The sequence below is a fragment of the Triturus cristatus genome, chromosome 11 (assembly GCF_964204655.1).
Source record: "Triturus cristatus chromosome 11, aTriCri1.1, whole genome shotgun sequence".
NCBI lineage: Eukaryota > Metazoa > Chordata > Amphibia > Caudata > Salamandridae > Triturus > Triturus cristatus.
The window spans coordinates 973,455,225-973,473,509 of record NC_140594.1 but is presented as its reverse complement, the minus strand read 5'-3'; the positions used below and the strand labels follow the sequence as shown (position 1 = coordinate 973,473,509).

Here is an 18,285-nt window from a genome sequence, read left to right as displayed (position 1 = left end):
GGGCAGTCTGGGTCACTTCACAGTGACCAGGGGCGCGATAGACCAATGACCACCAATGTCTAGTGTTTCAGGTGCGAGGAGGTGAAGTTTGACACTGCAGCCACGGGGACCAGGAGATGATGACGATGGCCAAAGTCTGCAGGCGAGCTGTCCCACAAAGGATGTAGAGTGCTGGGGGGGTCAGTGTCCTGATTGAAGACCAACTAGCCTTGCCAACTGCAACCCACGCGGTCAGAGAAAAGATGCTTCGGTGTGTACCAGCAAGATCCTGGGGACTCCCCAAGCAATGGAGAGTCAGGGCATGTCGGGAGCAACCAGGAAAGCCCATTGAAAGGTAAAGTTTACTTCTCAGGGACCCACAGGTCGACGGACCAGGGATCGCGAAGGGACCTCAAGAGGAATCACAAAATACCAGCCCATGGTACACTTGTGGAGTGAAGGCCAGTAATCTTCGGTGGACTCACTGCTCGGGGTCTGGAGTACAAGTAGCCCAAAGCACAGCCTCGGGGATTGCCAAAAAGCATATGCTGCTGCAAATTTCCACGGTGTCCAGGGGTACGGGTTGCACGGTTTCCACAAAGGCTGCGCGTCTCAGGTTTACTGACAGCACTGTTCGGCCTCGGGGAAGCTTAGTAGCCCACCTCCTGTGTTGCAAAATCTTCTGAGTCCTTCAGAAGCTGCATAGATGCAAACCGGTCAGATGCGTTTCAGGTGCCTGCCCTGCAGGGGAGTAACTCCTTTACTCCAAGGGAGATTCTTTGGTCATCCCACGTAGTGTAGATAGTTGATGTACTTGGTTTCTGTAGCAGAGTTTCGTCCAGGTGAATCTAAAGTCCTGTAGCCAGGGGTTCCTAATTTATACCCAAGGAAGTGGTGGGACAAACTCTGGGGACCCACATATGGGAGGGTCAGGACAGAAGGGCGGCTACACCCATGTCCTTTGTCCAGTTTCTGCCAGAGCAGGGGCTGATAGCCTGTGCAACCGGTTTGAGCTGGACTATGCACAGGGACACCAAATGTGCCCCCAGTGCAGACATCAAAGCACTCTCATTGTGCATTCACCAAGCCCCAATACACTAAAGCCTGTCTGGGAGGTGGTCACAACCCCCTATGACAGGAAACCTATTGTCCAGCTATCCCCTGCCGGAGTTTCGTCCAGCAGCAGGAGGTCTGTGGCTGGCAGCATCCATTTTGTGATGCCAGGGTCTGTAAAGCTGGTACCGGGTGTACCGGTGCGGTCATATTTTTTCCTCTAGTATGGTGGAATCATACCTCCCACACCAGTTACTGGTGTGCTGGTATGATTCCAAGGTGTTTGACACCAAACCTGACATGTTTCCATGCAGCCGTTTTAAAGTTAGCATTTACTGCGAGGTTATAATGCACTTAAGTATATATGGTTTGGCTGCATCACAAACAACCCTGGAATATAGGTTCCAAAGGCTGCAGAGGGGCTCCGCTCATGCATGGGCACCCTCTTGCATAAAACCCAGCACCCTGCCTTCAGGATTGATAAGGCATGCCATAGGGTGACTGATATGTTTATATGTACAGTGATAAGGATAGATATAGTGAACCTATATCTAAAAAAGGGGTGCATGCACCACACCACCTCACACAGGCTGCTGTAGCAGAACTGGTGTGTCATTTTTAATGGCCTCCCAGGGGTGGCATAATACATGCTGCAGCCCCTGAGAGGCCTCTGGGGTACCTATGCCCTGGGTACATAGTATACCATATACTAGGGGCTTATAAGGGTACCCTAGAATCCAATCTGGAGTGTACCTAAAGTACATGAACAACCAATTGAGGGAGAAAGCAGATAGACTGGGGTCCTGATTAGCAGGATCCCAGTCAAACTAAGTTGAAAACCAGCAAAACACCAGGCAAAAAGTGGGGGTAACCATCAGATTCCACCTTCCTACAATCCCAGCGTAGTTATAATCTCCCCTCCAGCCTCCGTGTGCTTGATTTTACATTAGCCCATATCCAGTCCCTCAAGTTTCCAAATCCAGATGAGTGAGGTGGCCCAGCCCAGCCTCTTCGGCGTGGACGGGCCCACCCTTGGCCCGGGTGCATCCCTGCGGGCGTCCCGCGCCGCGGGCTGAGGTTGCACTTAAAAGTGCTTCACTTGCCGCAGGGGTTGATGGGATTTGAAGTCCTCTGTGCGGTGTCGGGAATCAGCAAGGAAACAGCAAGTGGTAGTCCTCCCCTTCTGGGGACATGGCAATTTGGCTTGTGACAGCAAGGAAACAGCAAACGGTAATCCTCCCCTCCTGAGGACACAACATTTTGGCTTGCGATGTGTAATTTACTTGTCTGCTAATACTAAAATGTTTACCCCCGATAAGCCTCTGTCAAACATTACTCTCAGAATTCTGAAGCAGACTGAAATGGGACACATCTTGAAATATGTTTACACTTCACTGTTTTATCCGAGTCCTAGGAGGAATAGTTGCTTGCCTGTAAAGTTATTCTCCAGACTGTTTCTTCTCTTTACCTTCTTGAAACCTTCCTATTTGATCTGGAAAATGCTGCATAGTGACCACAAAATGGTATAAGAGGCTGTTATAGGCATTTTGGCTGATAAGGCTAATCAACAGCCATTAATGCCCTCCAGTGCAGGCAATAAGGGATGTTAATGCCCAGCCCTAGGCCTAGTGATGTATTCAGCAGAGGGTGAGGGGGTGAACAGATGGCAACACCACAGTTCCAAATGTTTTATCAGAAGCTGCTCTGCTTCAGCTGTGCTGTGCTGCCCCTCTCTTTTCCTTCACTTTCTCATTCGGGTGGGGGTTTTGAATAATGCAGCAAAGCGTTTCTGAAGAGTTGGGAACTTGTATCAATGGAAATCACCTTTTTTCAGCCGTGATACAACAGCAATAGCCACAAATGGCGCATTCAAGATTGGCTGGCTAGCTCCAAGGATTAAAAAAAAACTGCTAACTCACTTGATGACCTAAATCTAAAGACTTTTTTTATTTTAGGAATCCTTCAATCTGACATCTGGATCTTTTAAATTAGCAAATCTCTAAAATTGACTGTCTTCAACTGTAAATGTTTACAATCTATATTTCAGATCCACAAAATTAATATCTCTTTTTGTCTTTTTCTTTTGTAGGATTTCATGTTTTTTGAGGACAACCAAGACAGTAGAGAGCGTCACACTTCATATGGGCAGTTTTAACCTGCTAATATACGTGATTGTTATATATTTCTAAAAATGGATTGCATATATTTTACATGAGACAATTGACATATATTTTTCTTGAAGCAGTGTCTTAACTGTGTTTATTATGTAGAGATTTCACATCCGCTTTATTGAGCTGAATTTTAACTACTGCACATGCTCCAATTTATTACATTTGTTGGTGGATAGGGTGGGACCAGAGCTTAATGTGTGCTGGTGATTGCCGGGGCTCTGCACCGGTACTTCTGTTTCAACACCAACACGTGATTCTAACAGTCTACCACATGGTGGCACTGCTTTTCTATTTTTGAGCAGAGCCCTTATACTGGTTGTTTAAAAAGTCAATATACATTAAAATAACAAATGCCTACCAGGCCATTCTTACATTTCTGGTGACATGTAATATTCCAAACTCACGTTTATTGGACTAGGGTGGTTATTGGGGAACAGTGGCACTGCCATTTGGCAGCGCTGGGAGGGGTGTGTAAGTTGCAGCAGTTTCCTCCTAGCAAATAACTTGGGTCCTTGAAAATTAAGCCCTGGGTGGAGTGAGGGAGGATAGTGAGGAAGAAAGTTATACGTCTGTTATTGTGCTGGATCTGATGATAGCAGATATTCTACAAGCTAGGAGGCTATTTTTATTTTTTTGTACTGTATTTATACTTCTGCAGTGGTGCAGGACATACTGTGACTGCTATTGCTACGGCTGGGTCTGGCATGCCTTTTTAGTGCACCTTGAGTTGAACAAAACGTATTCTCATTTGTATGGGCATCAACAACCTATTATAGTTTTGATGGAGAATTAGGAAGCATCTGAAGAAACTCAAAACTCCTTCTCAGGATTAAACTAACAAAAAAGAAGTTGGCACAGAAACTGAAATATAAAAGAACATCTTTATTAAACTCAAAATGAGTGTGACTACGTCACCCAGAAGCCGCAGCAACTGAATGAGGCAGTCCAAAGAGTACAGTACACTGGGGTCTTATATATGTGAGGGTTACAAATTCAGCATAAAAGAAAGGGGCAGTCCTGGCTCATGCAAGCATGCAAAATGCCAATATGGATATACAAAATCTGCCAAATATTAGCCAAAAGGAAAACATTCAAAACAAGGCATCATATAACCAGAACGTCCCCCTTGAGTCGTGTTTTTGCCCAATCCCATAACTCAATCAATGACAGCACCCATAGGTCAATCAGCAATGGCAGAACATGTTTGTGTGCTTCAAAGGAAAAGTTGTGGAATAGGAAAACACAGGGAGAGAATAGCGAAGGCCAAAAGATAAGATACAGCACGAGAAGAATACTAAAGGCTAACAGATAGTTGATATAGAGATTAGGTAGTCCAGACAAGGATTAGTTTAGGCCGGCTGGTGTCTGAGATGGGTTTCAAGACAAGGACGGAGGGGGTTTTTGACACGTTGCAGTCCAAGGGGCAGAGACACTTCGTGAATCGAGCAGCCTGTGTAAAGGCAACACAAAATGGCGGTGAATGTAAAATGGAGTCAAAATTAAAGAACCTCAGACCCTCCTTTTGCCATTACGCAGGCAAATCCTAATTCATTGCTAGGTGAAATGGGAATATCCTTTATCAGAGTACAGACAGAACACTACTTCAGGACCATTTTGGATGAACATATCCAACACCACTTCATACAGTGGCACTGGAAACACTTGTACAACCACAACTATACCCAAAGTCCGTTCTAAGCCTCTCTAGTAGGCTTCTATCGTCCATCAAATCTGCTTCCATTGTCGCATTGGGCCTCTTGATTCAGGCCTTCCATGAAAATAGTGCTTCTCAGTATCCGTTGGAGTGCCCTCCTGGCAAACACTCACAGCTCACTTGAAAGTCTCAATGTCTCAATGCAGTGCACCAGTGTCTCTCCTCTGCGGGAGACACTACAGATATTGTGCTCTTCATTGGTCGTAGGCACAGATCATCTCATGCAGACCCAAGTACTATTAATCGGGAAAGAGCAACAGACTTTCACACTCAGCAACACTTTCAGGCTCCAACACTCGCTATTCAGTGTCAGAGGATGTTTGGGCTGCTCTTTCATTTAATTTTCCTTTCATCATGTAGTGCCTTAGATCCTCCGGTGCACTGCCCTTCCGTTGGAGCAAAGAAAAGGGGGTGTGTGGCCAAAACTCAGGCCAAGGGGCTCAAGGGATTGCACACTGTCAGAGGTTACCAGCACATGACAGGTAGAAAACTGAAGCCTCAAACCAGCTCTGCCATCAACAACAGGAATCCTTCTCTCTCGCTGTTTTACACTGAAACTCTGGTTTTGTGATGTCCAACGCTGTCTGATGGAGCAAGTACGATACCATTGATGGCGCGCTGGCGATCGCTGTCCAACTTTGCTACTTTCTGGGTGCTGAGACTGTAGGGCCAAGACGTCCGTCTTTCAACTGTAGCTGTCACTGATGGGAATTAGGCTTAAATCAATGTTCTGCAGGTTATTATGGCTTGATACCCGCAGAATCTAGTGACGTAGGAAATGTGACACAATTGTTAGTTTCCTTCAATTTAGTACAAAAACAGTTCATTGTATTTAACAATGGGACTGCAAGCAGGTGGCCTGCAATCTGCGAGGGAGTGACCATACACCATGGGACAACTCTGGTCTAGAATACACTGTCATTCTTAAAGGCAATATTTCTAGTCTCTTCAATTTGGGTACCCTTCATTATCCTCTGCCATCTAAGGGTAGATAGTTACATAGGAATTCTATCATGTTCAAAAAAATAAATGTAAGGTATCTCCTATTGAGGTGGAAAACTTGTCCTACTATAGTATTGAGTCAGTTAACCAGTCCATCACTACCCTGACAGTCAGACTGGAAAACATCGAAGTAGGCCTAAAGAAAATTTTTAAAAACCAGACTGGTCATACAAAAAGGGAATTTATACATAATATGGGGGGTATGGGGGTACATTACTACAGTCTGGAAATGTGAACCTGAACAATACACCAATAATAATAAAAGGGCTGACTGGTGAAAGGAATTCGAAAAAGAGAAATGGGACTAGGACATAGCTAAAATCCCCAATAACTAGGCACAATGCAACATCAATCAGGGGAGAAAAAGTCAAAATAGTACACAAATTTTAACTCTACCGCTGGCCCCTACACCATATATGGTAATCTCAGCTAATGTTCCAGTTCCTTCTGCAGGGGAAAATGAAACCTGGTTTCCTTTAAGGAACAAAGCCATACACTACTTAGGAAGCAGAACAAAACTGACTAATGTAATATAGAAATTAGGTCACCATGTACAAGAGTCACAGATCTATAATGTATCCTTACGTCCAATCAGAATACATAAATCTAGGGCTGCCTGTTCCTTAAGGGAAGGGGGCAGTAACGTGACTAACTGCAGGTGACACACTTTGATCCTGTATATCTCTTTTTATTTTCCTTCAATACCATTATAGCCAAATAGACATGCACTGGTGAAGTGTTGTCTCCCATGTTCACAGCATGAAATATCATTATCTGTGGAATTTAGTAACCAGAACAAGTCCAACCAACTGTTGCGTAGTGATGGGCATCGTCATGACCATCCCCTCACAACACAGGGGAGCTTGTAATAGTATCAAAAGCAAAAGTGTAAAAACAACGCAAAAACAAAAATCGTGCATAAAATAAAAACACACATGCCAAGCCATCAGGTATATTTGCTGTATTCCAAGCACAGAAAGCATAGACAAATTTCAATATCATGTGTAAATGATCGGTGACGCACAACACTATGTCATGCACTTTATGCACAATGAACCTGCAGCCCAAAACCCAATATTCGGGCCTGCTTAATTTGTCGGGCTTAAAATGAAAATTTCACCTCTTTTTTTTTTTACTTTCCTAACCCTGGTCACCAGTTAGTGGTGACCGGCTGTCAAATATAACTTACTGTGTCGCTTCTGACACACAGGACCAGCAGGAACAATTTATAGAAAGACAAAATGCACAAAAACAAAGAAGTTATGCAACAACACATCTGTTTCAACACACAGCTGACAGCACCCTCCTTCTTGCAATTTGCACATTGATTTGGTCCCACAGGTACATATGGAACACTCGTTCCACCACCTCATGATATGGACCATCGCTGTTGCGTTTGCATTTGACCTCTGCTTTTTCACTACTCCTCCACACCTACTGTAACATTCTCAATCCATTCTAGTCTTCTCTCACCCTGATTTCCTGCCTATAGCCATTCAGGTCGCTCTTTTCACCATTATCCCTTCACAACTATGACGTCTTCTTCAAACCAACTTACGTGTCCAACTGTAGTCTTGTCAGCCCTAGAACCACCCAGTACAATCCATGAATGATCTGTGGGCAGAAGCAAAAAAAATAATAATAAATACACAACACACAAAAGAGAGACACTTCACATAACACACAAAAATATCAACTGTAACTTTTAATCAGGAGGCAAAACATAAAACACATTAACAAAACACAAAATAGAAAATACAAACCTAGTGGTACTTAACTGTAACCATCTTGTCAATTTTGCAATGACTAAAACATGTAAGCATGTTAAGCCACCTTATTTTTAACTGTCTAAAAGGAAAACAGTTTCACAGACACTCTGTGTTCCCTTGCGCCACAATTCCTCCTGTGAAAAATGAATCTTAATTTGCTGATCGTTTGTACCTAGGCATGTAGCCCACAAAATTCTAAGAAAGAGCTTCCTCTTACTTTTTGTCTAAGGCTAATGCCACATTTTTTTAAAAATGTTTTTTCAAATGAAGGCAACTACGAGGACATTATTTTTCAAAAGCAGAAATATGAATGTATCATTTTCTTCACAGCACCCTTTTTTTAATTTGTTTTGAACAATATGGGAACAGACAGGGCTCCGTAAGTTTTGATTCTCGGCCATCCTATCTTATCAGAAAAGCTAAAAATAGCACCTCAGCACGGAACTTTCTGGGCTGTTAGCCAACCAATGCGAGCACTCCTGGCCCCCACCTCTTTCCAAAGCTCACCTGCTGCAAGCGTTACACATTTTCATGTCAGAGAAGTTTTCCAAGCAGTGATTTCTCCATCTGTTTACACTCACTCCTAACTCCTACCTTACTGACCTCGAGGTCAAAATCTGCCTCGCGTGTCTCTCTCTCCTCACCCTGAAGCTGTCAAAGACAAAAAACCTTCCTAACTCTTTTTAACCTGCAATAATTAACCCTATTTAAAAACACATGTTATATATATTACTTCTGTTAGAGGCTACAATTTGTTTCTATTCTTAAATTATTAAAACATTTACAGTGAATAACTCATAGAACATAATAACATAACATACTAGCTTTAGAACAAATGTTTGTTACTACCCTATGCAACGGTACTCAGTTCATCAACCTTAAATGAATGAACGTCTCAGTAGGTCCAGCTAGAGTTAGAACCTTCAACCCTGATATTAAACTCAAACCTCTGCACCGGGCACATTGGCTCACTGAGCCATTAAAAGCAACCCCAAATGGGAACAATTTGCAAATTTGTATTATACCTAAATGTATGCATTTACTGAAGCCTAAGGCACTTTAAAGCTATTGTAAAGGGCAAGAATGCTGTTAAATAGTCTATTTTACCCAATTTTCGACTTTGATATTTGGGGCACTTAAAAATAAATATCCTATGATTGTGCTACATATTAATCATCCTCAGAATGTACTTTACAGATTGCAGATATTGGATATTAGACATATCTCTTGGAAATCCTTTGAAAAAAATTAGTTTTTTAAGCCTGCGCCAAGTGAAAGTCCATATACAAATGTCCTCACTTTGCAGTACAACACAACTTAAATTAAATTATAATGCTAGGAGGTCACAGTATGAGTATTAAGCTTTATAAATAGTAAAAAACAAATTTAGAAGCACTTATTTTTAATAATTATTTTTCATGATTAACAATTATTTTTGATAAATCCAATCATTTTTGATAATTTCACATATAAAAGCAAGCTGCATCCCTTGCCTATCATTTTAGATGCATTCATTTCTAAGTTTAAGCACAGAAGCGTAACTTGAAACATGACACATTTTTGCGCCACTTTTATATATATATATATATTTTTTTTTTTAAAAGGACAATTTTTATTTAGCAACAGAACCAAGAATATGCTTACAAAAATGCTTAAAGAGAGGAAATCCCTTAATTGAAATGTCTTCCTGTAATACAAAATAATGAACCTTAGTTTTGGAACCTTTTTAAAACAACATTTTGAAATGCAAAGTTTCACACGTGTTCAACTGAGGGCGAAGTAAACATTCATGTCTATTAGAGCTGCTTGCTTAGCGACAATAAAAGCTTGTCTCTCAGTGTTGTAATATGAGCACGGTGTCAGTCTTTTTCAAACTAAGGGCATATCAATGCGTGTCGCGTTTAAAATTTACTTCAGCTGAAGTGTTTGCCTGTTAATATCTAATACAATGTATGTAAGTAAAAAATACAATAAGTTTATTTTTCTACAAAACACACAATTTCGTTTTTGAGGCCATTGTATTCCTAGTGAATGTGAATTTTAATTTTTTTTTTAAGCATTTAACAGTTTGTACATGTGCATAGTTGCTTACTCTATAAATTATATAGCAACATATAGCTATTTAGCATATCACATTGTTAATTTCTGGATTTTTATTTAATTTCTACTTAATATTAATTAACTGACATTTTGCTTAACAGACTGAAAACATGAAAAAAAAAACACAAACACACATTGAGCTCATTTCAGACATAAACAGAAAGGGGTCAAACACTCAGGACACATATATTTAACCCACAGAAACACACATTTAACCCACAAATCAACACTTAGGACAAAAACAAAGGACAGCCCACAGACTGTAGTTAAACCAAACCATTTGGAAATACTAGTTGTAAGTCATATTTACAAGAAACGCTTCTCAATAGTGTTCCAAAAGACTGCAAAAACAGCCCAACAGACTGCTATATGTCCAAGAAGCCAAAATACACTCCATTCATTAGATTGCGCAGAACAAAGGATCCTTGTATGTATTATGTCCATATTTTAATTCCCTGGAGATACAGAATCACCAAGGAAGAAATATGTTTTTAAACCTAAACCTCTTTAGGTATTCCCTCTAGGGGAGCCGGCTAATTTACTTTATTACACTATGGTACCTCCAAAGAAAAAGCAACACATTCTTCGATGTGAGCTTGAAACAGGCATGCCAAAAAATACTACAGAATATGCAAGTATTTATAATTAAGGTAGTGCTTAAGGTACTCTCCGTGCGTTGCACCGTTCAACAAAATCAGATAGAGAAAAATCTCCTCATTACCTGCCTACACAAATTGCAATTTGCATATCAAATCCAATACAAATCCAAAGTTGGCCAACACAAAGTCCAAAATTCCAAAGCTACAGTAAGCGTTACTAAACTAGCTTACTCTTACCAATCAAAAGGTTGTCCAAATTCTAACTGCCAAGTTCTGAAAGACCTAACGGTCTTTTTTTAGAATACTCACGCCAAAAAAGAAGTTCTCAGTCAGGAGTGATATCATGTGGAGGATCAAAATCAGGAAGATCAGAAATATGCTGGGCTGCAGAGACAAAGAATCCCCAGAATCTCCGTGCACAGAGTACCTTCTTAGTAGAGTCCTGTCCTGTCCTCCTCAGTAGATTTCAGTCTCCTGACAATATCGCTCCCTCAGATAGCCACTCCTGATGATCCCGGGTTTCGGCACCAATTGAAGAAACTCAAAACTCCTTCTCAGGATTAAACTAACAAAAAAGAAGTTGGCACAGAAACTGAAATATAAAAGAACATCTTAATTAAACTCAAAATGAGTGTGACTACGTCACCCAGAAGCCGCAGCAATTGAATGAGGCAGTCCAAAGAGTCCAGTACACTGGGGTCTTATATATGTGAGGGTTACAAACTCAGCATAAAAGAAAGGGGCAGTCCTGGCTCATGCAAGCATGCAAAATGCCAATATGGATATACAAAATCTGCCAAATATTAGCCAAAAGGAAAACATTCAAAACAAGGCATCATGTAACCAGAACGTCCCCCTTGAGTCGTGTTTTTGCCCAATCCCATAAATCAATCAATGACAGCACCCATAGGTCAATCAGCAATGGCAGAACATGTTTGTGTGCTTCAAAGGAAAGGTTGTGGAATAGGAAAACACGGGGAGAGAATAGCGAAGGCCAAAAGATAAGATACGGCACGAGAAGAATACTAAAGGCTAACAGATAGTTGATATAGAGATTAGGTAGTCCAGACAAGGATTAGTTTAGGCCGGCTGGTGTCTGAGATGGGTTTCAAGACAAGGACGGAGGGGTTTTTTGACACGTTGCAGTCCAAGGGGCAGAGACACTTCGTGAATCGAGCAGCCTGTGTAAAGGCAACACAAAATGGTGGTGAATGTAAAATGGAGTCAAAATTAAAGAACCTCACATCTTAAGTATTGCATATAAATTGTATGTTTTATTCTGCAAGGATTTCAAATACCACACAAATCCTATTCCTTCATATAAGGCTACTCCGCAATATGTAGGATATTTACTTCTGTTGATGAGTTTCCAATAGGTTTAATGTGTGCCATCACAAAGTCACATTAGGTTTTAATGATTGTCCTACATGCACACTGGAAAATGTTTTTGAGTCTATTTGAGTGTTCGTTTTTAAATATTTTGTCACTTAAAATGTTTGATTAGTAGGAATAAAATTTGCATTAAGCAAACCTACCTCTATGTAATTCGATAAATGGCTTTTAACTCATTTTTACCAGTCCTGTACATTTGTTTATTTCGAAGACTCAATAATGGCACAATTGTGCGGATACCAAGGCTGGTCACAGGTAGCCTGTACTTCTACATATAAATGGACAAGTCCGCGGTAGACGTACAGCAACAATGTAATTTCAATATTGAAGTACCTTTTATTGTCACAATAAATGATGTACCTCTACTTCAACAATGTCTTCCCGTTATTTATTTGTGATTTTTGTTGTCTGTTTATTGAAATGGTTTTTAATCAATAATAACCCAGGAGGTGGGTAATACACAGAGCGTTAAAAATGCAAACATCACATGACCATAAAATGCAAAACCAACAAGTACCTTGATTATCCGTGAAAAATGGAAGTGGTCTAATGGGCCTCTCACTAAATTCTGCAGGGAGGCCTGAGGTTCTGTAGCGATCCGAACCCGTGAATTCGGTATCGTAGTACTGACACGATTTTGGTACCAATGAACCGCAAATGATCCATTATATACATGACAGTGTTTTCGCTGCGCAACTAGCATGAATTCACTGGAAAATAGGGCATTCTGTCACTAAAGTCATGGCACCCATTTTAGTTACGGCATCCATTTTGTTTCTTGCCCTCACATAGTCAATGAACGGACGATGACCCCGGCAGGATCACCTTGTTAAGGACACGTAAGCTCGAGCCCCGAGAAAGGCTGACGCTACATGACTAGGCAGAATCAAGCTGCCTCCCTTGCCTGAGGCCAGTCCTGCTATACTGGTTCTCGTGTCCGTTGTCCTGACTGAAAGGCCGAAGACGATTGCCCTGCCCGTTTATGATCCATAAACACCTCTTATCCTACATTTCAATCCCTTGCACCTGGCTCTGCTCTTTTCTTTCTGGGCTTTTACAATGGGGAGGTTACGATTTTTATGACGGGGAGGATCAAGTAGAGAATGAAGAACTGACAAGAGAGCCTGATCGAATACCGAAAACCTACAACTAATCATTGTTTGATATTTATTTGTTATCTATTTGGGATACCGGGTTGGGCATGAGAAATATTCGTGTAATGTTGCCCCAAGACATTTTTCTTGTATTTAAGAAACAACCCACTTAATGCAATTCGAACAGTCTCCTAGATTCTGCCTCTGTGTGGTTCCTATGATTTCTGTGTCCCTGCAGTAAATAAACCTTGGTCTTTGACGCCGCCATCGAGAAGCCCGTGTCTCTGTTTATTTGTGCACCGGGACAGGGGGAACTCAGGGGTCTTCGGGTGTTGTTTCCCTGACACCTCTGGACTCTTAAAAGTCCAGAACCTCAAATTGGTGCCCAACGTGGGGCGACGTCATCCGGTACCGGTCCAAAGCCTGAAAAGTTCGAGAAGTTTTGTGTGAAGATTCCGGAGGGAGGTACCCCGCTTCATCGATCCCTGCATGTCGTAAAAGTGGCCCGACGATCTCTTCCACGAGGGTTCCCGTTCCCAGACGGCTACAGAGGACCGCTGCCTTGACTGTCGCCCTGTCTTGGACCCGAGGTGCAGACCTTAGTACGGCGAGACGTAGACGGGTTCTCCTTGGTGACGTCTTCCACATTTCAGTTAAGTATTAAGTGGGTTGTGCTCAGTTTGGTTATTTGGATACGTTTGTTTTGGATTTGTAGATTATCATTGGTTGCTCTTGTTAAGATAATCTTTGTATTTGGTATTGGTTCATTTTGGTAGGCCTAAGTTCTCTGCGCATTTTGGTTGGAATTTGTCTTTGTTGTCATGACTAAGGGTAACAATTGTTTTTTGTCCTGGTTACGTTGCAACGGGGATTCACGGTTGGAGGATTCGTGTTCGGTTCCTCCGATTGGGACTCCTACATATGAGCTCTATTGTAAACATGGTGTGGGTCCTATTACGTATAATGAAGTATGGGTCCGTTATACCAAGAAGGATGGTGTCCTTAGTTGGCCACCGCATGGTAGTTTCGAAACGGAAATTCTAGATAATTTAGAAATGAAGTTGTTTAAGAGAAAAGCCCGGCCGGCGATGTTTGATTCTTTTCGCGTATGGCGCAAAGAAGCCAAACAGAGAGAAATTAGGAAAACAAAGAAAAAACAGAAAGAGAAAGGGTTGACTTTAATGGAGTCTGCTAGGCAGCTGCATGTCAACGAGACCGAGAAAGCAATGGAGATGGCGAATAGAAAACATAATTTGGCAATTGATAAATGTTACCCTGTATTGCCATCTTGTCCTGCTAAGCCGATAGAGGACCCTGGAAAGGATCCTCTGTTGTCTTACCTGTTGAGTTCACCTCCACCGTATGCACAGGGTATTACAGTACCACAGTTACTACCTGTTGTACAGCCAGCTGCTGGTCAGCCTGGATAGGTGCTCCACTTCCTTTGAATCCAGCTCCTGTCTTTCCCGTGATCAATGATCCTACGGCACCCCTCTTCCTGGGTCGCCTATTCCGCCTTTGCCTATCGTTTCGCAAACTGCTTTACCTACTACTCCTACCCTAATATCTTAACCCCTCTTTACAGGTCCTTAATTGGGACCCCCGTTTCTGACTCTATACAGAGACGTAGCCAGCTTCCTGGTCCCGAGGAACGAGAGACGTTAGATTCGACAGCTCTTAGGTGGATGTCGAAAGCTGCGAAGTATGATGCACGAAGAGTGTTAGACACATTTATGCAGTGGAATGAACCAACTCAACGTTATGTTTTTGACGTGATGTGTTCTCTTGTGCGTGAGGAATGGGAAGATGATGACTTAGATTCCGTCCCTTCTGATTTAATAAATATTCAGCAGAAATTTGCCGCAGGAATGGTGATAGGTTCAGAAGTAGGGAGAGCGATAGAATTAATTTTAGCTTATAGGGATGAGTCCCCTTTTCGGGCGACAAGAGACCCTGATGGTACACCGATAACTAGGAAAAGACGAGGTCAGTATCCGATGAGAGAAGTTCCGCCCATATGGCGCGAAGCAGTTGCCGCTGATGGGAACTTGGGTATTGCAGCTGCTCCAGCACAATTCCAGAGAGTGTGGATACACATTCCTTGGAAACGGGCTGAAGTATAAGCAGTAAAACAAGCATTACCAGACCCTCGTAAAAATCCTGCTGGTTATTACAAAGAATTAACACAGACAGTCCAAGCGTGTATCATGAATTTGGCAGACATTGAAATGCTATTTGGTAATGTAGTGCCACAGCCTATATGGGCCAAGATTCGGCAAGAGAACCACCCAGTCGCCTTAGGAGGTGATTGGCCAGCTATCGTAGCGGCAGACGCACAGCAGGTTGGTGGAGCTAAACCTGAACCTCTGATTGCTGACTTACCTGGCAGAATAATTAATCTGATGAAAACGCTGATGCCAGCGTTACGAGTAAATTGGGATAAACTATCAGCATGCAAGCAAAAGAAGGACGAAAGCGTCTCTGACTTCTTCACTAGATTTGAAGAGACCTTCGTAGATCACAGTGGGCAAGATATGAGTACCGAGGGAGGTCAGAGATTGTTTGTTGATAAGTTCGTGTTTAATTTACTACCTGAGCTTAGTAACAAGTTAAAGGATTCTGAAAGTGCATGGGCAGTGTCGACGACAGCACAGATACTTGCAACTGCTCAGTATTACGAGAATAGAGAGAAAGAAGAGAAGAAAAAATCAGAAAAGAAAACGAAAGATTTAAAAACCAAAGTTCTTTTGCAACAGGCATATCCGCCTCGTTCGAATCAGTCAGATTCACAGCAGCGACCCCAGTTTCAGCCACAACCACAATTCCAGCAAGGGACGGCCCAGAGATTTAATTATAGTTTTCCCCGACAACAGTTAGCATGGAATCAGTGTGCCTATTGTAAAAAGGAGGGTCATTATAAGAATGAGTGTCCAGTACTACACCCACAAACTAGTGGTGTCCCAGCTCAGAGAGGTAATGTTGGGTTTATGCAAGCTCCTAGAGGTAGAGGGCGTGGTACGATGACACCACAGGCTGATCGCCAATCGAATTATTTCGACCAGCGAAATATACGACCTATGCAGCCAGGTAGATCTCCACAGTATCATGTTGAAGATTACTATGATCATAATGAAGAGATTCAAAGAAGCGAACAATAGGACAGCCGCAGGCAGAGAGAGGGAGTAGTATCAGTTCCAGTTGATCAGAGTGGACCTTATGTCACAGTAGTTACCTCAGGCGTGGTCGAACCGTTTCTGTTGGATACTGGTGCGGCAAAAAGTTCAATCATGCGCGCGAAACTCCCTGGCGCACCTTTGTCCGGCTTAACGAGCACTTCAGTAGGTTTCTCAGGCGCCCCTGTTCACAATCCTGTGTACAGTCCTTTATCTATCACTGTTGGGCCATGCCAGCTAGAAGCACCCCTCATCTTAACAACCGGTTGTAATGAGAATCTGCTTGGTTTAGACCTGTTGAAACGCCTGCATGCGACGTTGTACTGTTCTCCTTCGGGAGTACAGCTCACATTAGGTAAAGGAGTCATCTCCCCGATGTACATGTCGATGGACAAGCTCCCACCGGAGCTGCGTTCTCTCCCTGATACTCTTTGGGCAACTGGTCCCAACGATGTAGGCCTCTTGGAAATTCCCCCTTACGTGGTAAGTCTAAAAGCGAATGTTAAATTTCCACGAATCCCACAGTATCGGATTTCGAATGAAGGTGAACAAGCACTCTTGCTGATTGTAAAAGACTTGATACAGAAAGATGTGATAGAGGAAACTAGAGGAAACGTCTGCAATAGTCCTGTTCTGCCGATTCTGAAACGTACTGACCCTTCCAAACCTCCAATTTACAGATTTGTGATTGACCTCAGAGAGGTAAATAAAATTGTGATTCCACAGTTCCCAGTGGTACCAGATATCACTGCATTATTGACGTTGATTCCTGCATCGGCATCATGGTTTATGGTGATCGACTTGAAAAATGCATTTTTCAGCATTCCCATAGCAGAAGAAAGTAGAGACATTTTTGGTTTCTCCTTAGGAGGACGCAGTTTCAGATTCAAACGCGCTCCACAAGGTTATTGTGAAAGCCCTTCAATTTATAGCCAAGCATTAAAAAGTCAATTAGACGTTCTTGTACTTCCTCATGGTGTTGCTCTGATCCAATACGTAGACGATCTTTTACTGGCTGCTGATGACAAGGAAACTTGCAAAGCAGCTACAATTTCTTTATTGCGTCATTTGTCAGACTTACATCACAAGGTGTCACCTTCTAAACTGCAATATTGTTGCCAAGAAGTGACCTACTTAGGTCATCTTTTGTCAAAGGAGGGAAGAAGGTTGACCCCAGAGTGAATCAAAGCAATTTCACAGATGACTGTACCAAGCACACAGAGAGAAGTGCGTGCGTTTTTGGGTATTACGTCATACTGTAGGCAATGGATCACAAATTTTTCTCTCATGGCAAAACCGTTGGTAGCCCTGACTGGAAAAGGTGTTCCGAGCCCTTTGCCATGGTCTGATGAATGTCAACAGAGCTTCTCCGACTTACGTGATGCGCTGTGTTCAGCTCCTGTGTTGGGTACTCCTGACTACAGTAAGCCGTTTACACTATATGTCCATGAAAGAGAAGGTTGTGCATTAAGTGTATTAACACAACAATTCGGCGACAAACAACGGCCTTGTGCGTACTTTTCATCCACATTAGATCCGGTAGCCAGAGCATTGCCAAGTTGTTTAAGAGCCACGGCAGCAGCCGCAGTGTCTATTCGACAGTCTGCTGGACTAGTCATGAACAACATGTTAGTAGTCATGGTTCCACATGCTGTGGATACACTCATGAATCGAACGAAAACTCAGCACCTCACCAGTGCTAGATTATCAGGCTATGAGCTGACGCTTTTGGCAAGTCACATTCAGATCAAGCGATGTAACATATTGAATCCAGCAACACTGTTGCCGACTACTCAGGAGTCGAGTGATTCAGAGCCCCATGATTGTTGTTTCAGAACTGAGGAAGAGACAAAAGGTAGAATTGATTTAAAAGATACTCCGTTATCAGACCCAGACGGCACGTTATATGTCGATGGGTCCTGTTTTAAACTACAGAATGGTGATGTGACGGCCGCGTATGCAGTTACGACTTTGAGTACGATTGTTGAGACTGCAAGAGTGAGTCAGAATTCTGCCCAAGCAGCAGAATTAATTGCATTGACAAGAGCGTGTGTTTTAGCTGAGGGAAAGAGAGTGAATGTGTTTACTGATAGCCAGTACGCCTTTGGCGTCGCACACAATTTTGGGCGTCTCTGGAAAGAAAGAGGTTTTCTCACCTCCCATGGAACTAAGATCCAACATGGACAGTTAGTCAACGATCTATTAGAATCCCTGACCCTACCGAATGAAGTTGCGATTG

The 18,285-nt window shown here is 42.5% G+C and overlaps 1 protein-coding gene across 3 annotated transcripts in view; it reads left to right on the top strand.

Moving 5' to 3' along the window:
* Positions 1 to 11,932, top strand: part of LOC146785770 (phospholipid scramblase 1-like) — a 420,799-nt gene extending 408,867 nt beyond the window's left edge. For all 3 annotated transcript variants that reach the window (XM_085635025.1, XM_085635026.1, XM_085635027.1), the window contains one exon: positions 3,122 to 11,932. In XM_085635025.1, coding sequence (XP_085491151.1) covers positions 3,122 to 3,187 — 66 coding nt within the window. In that variant the 3' untranslated portion in view covers positions 3,188 to 11,932. The remainder of the gene's footprint in view (positions 1 to 3,121) is intronic.
* Positions 11,933 to 18,285: the final 6,353 nt, after the last annotated feature.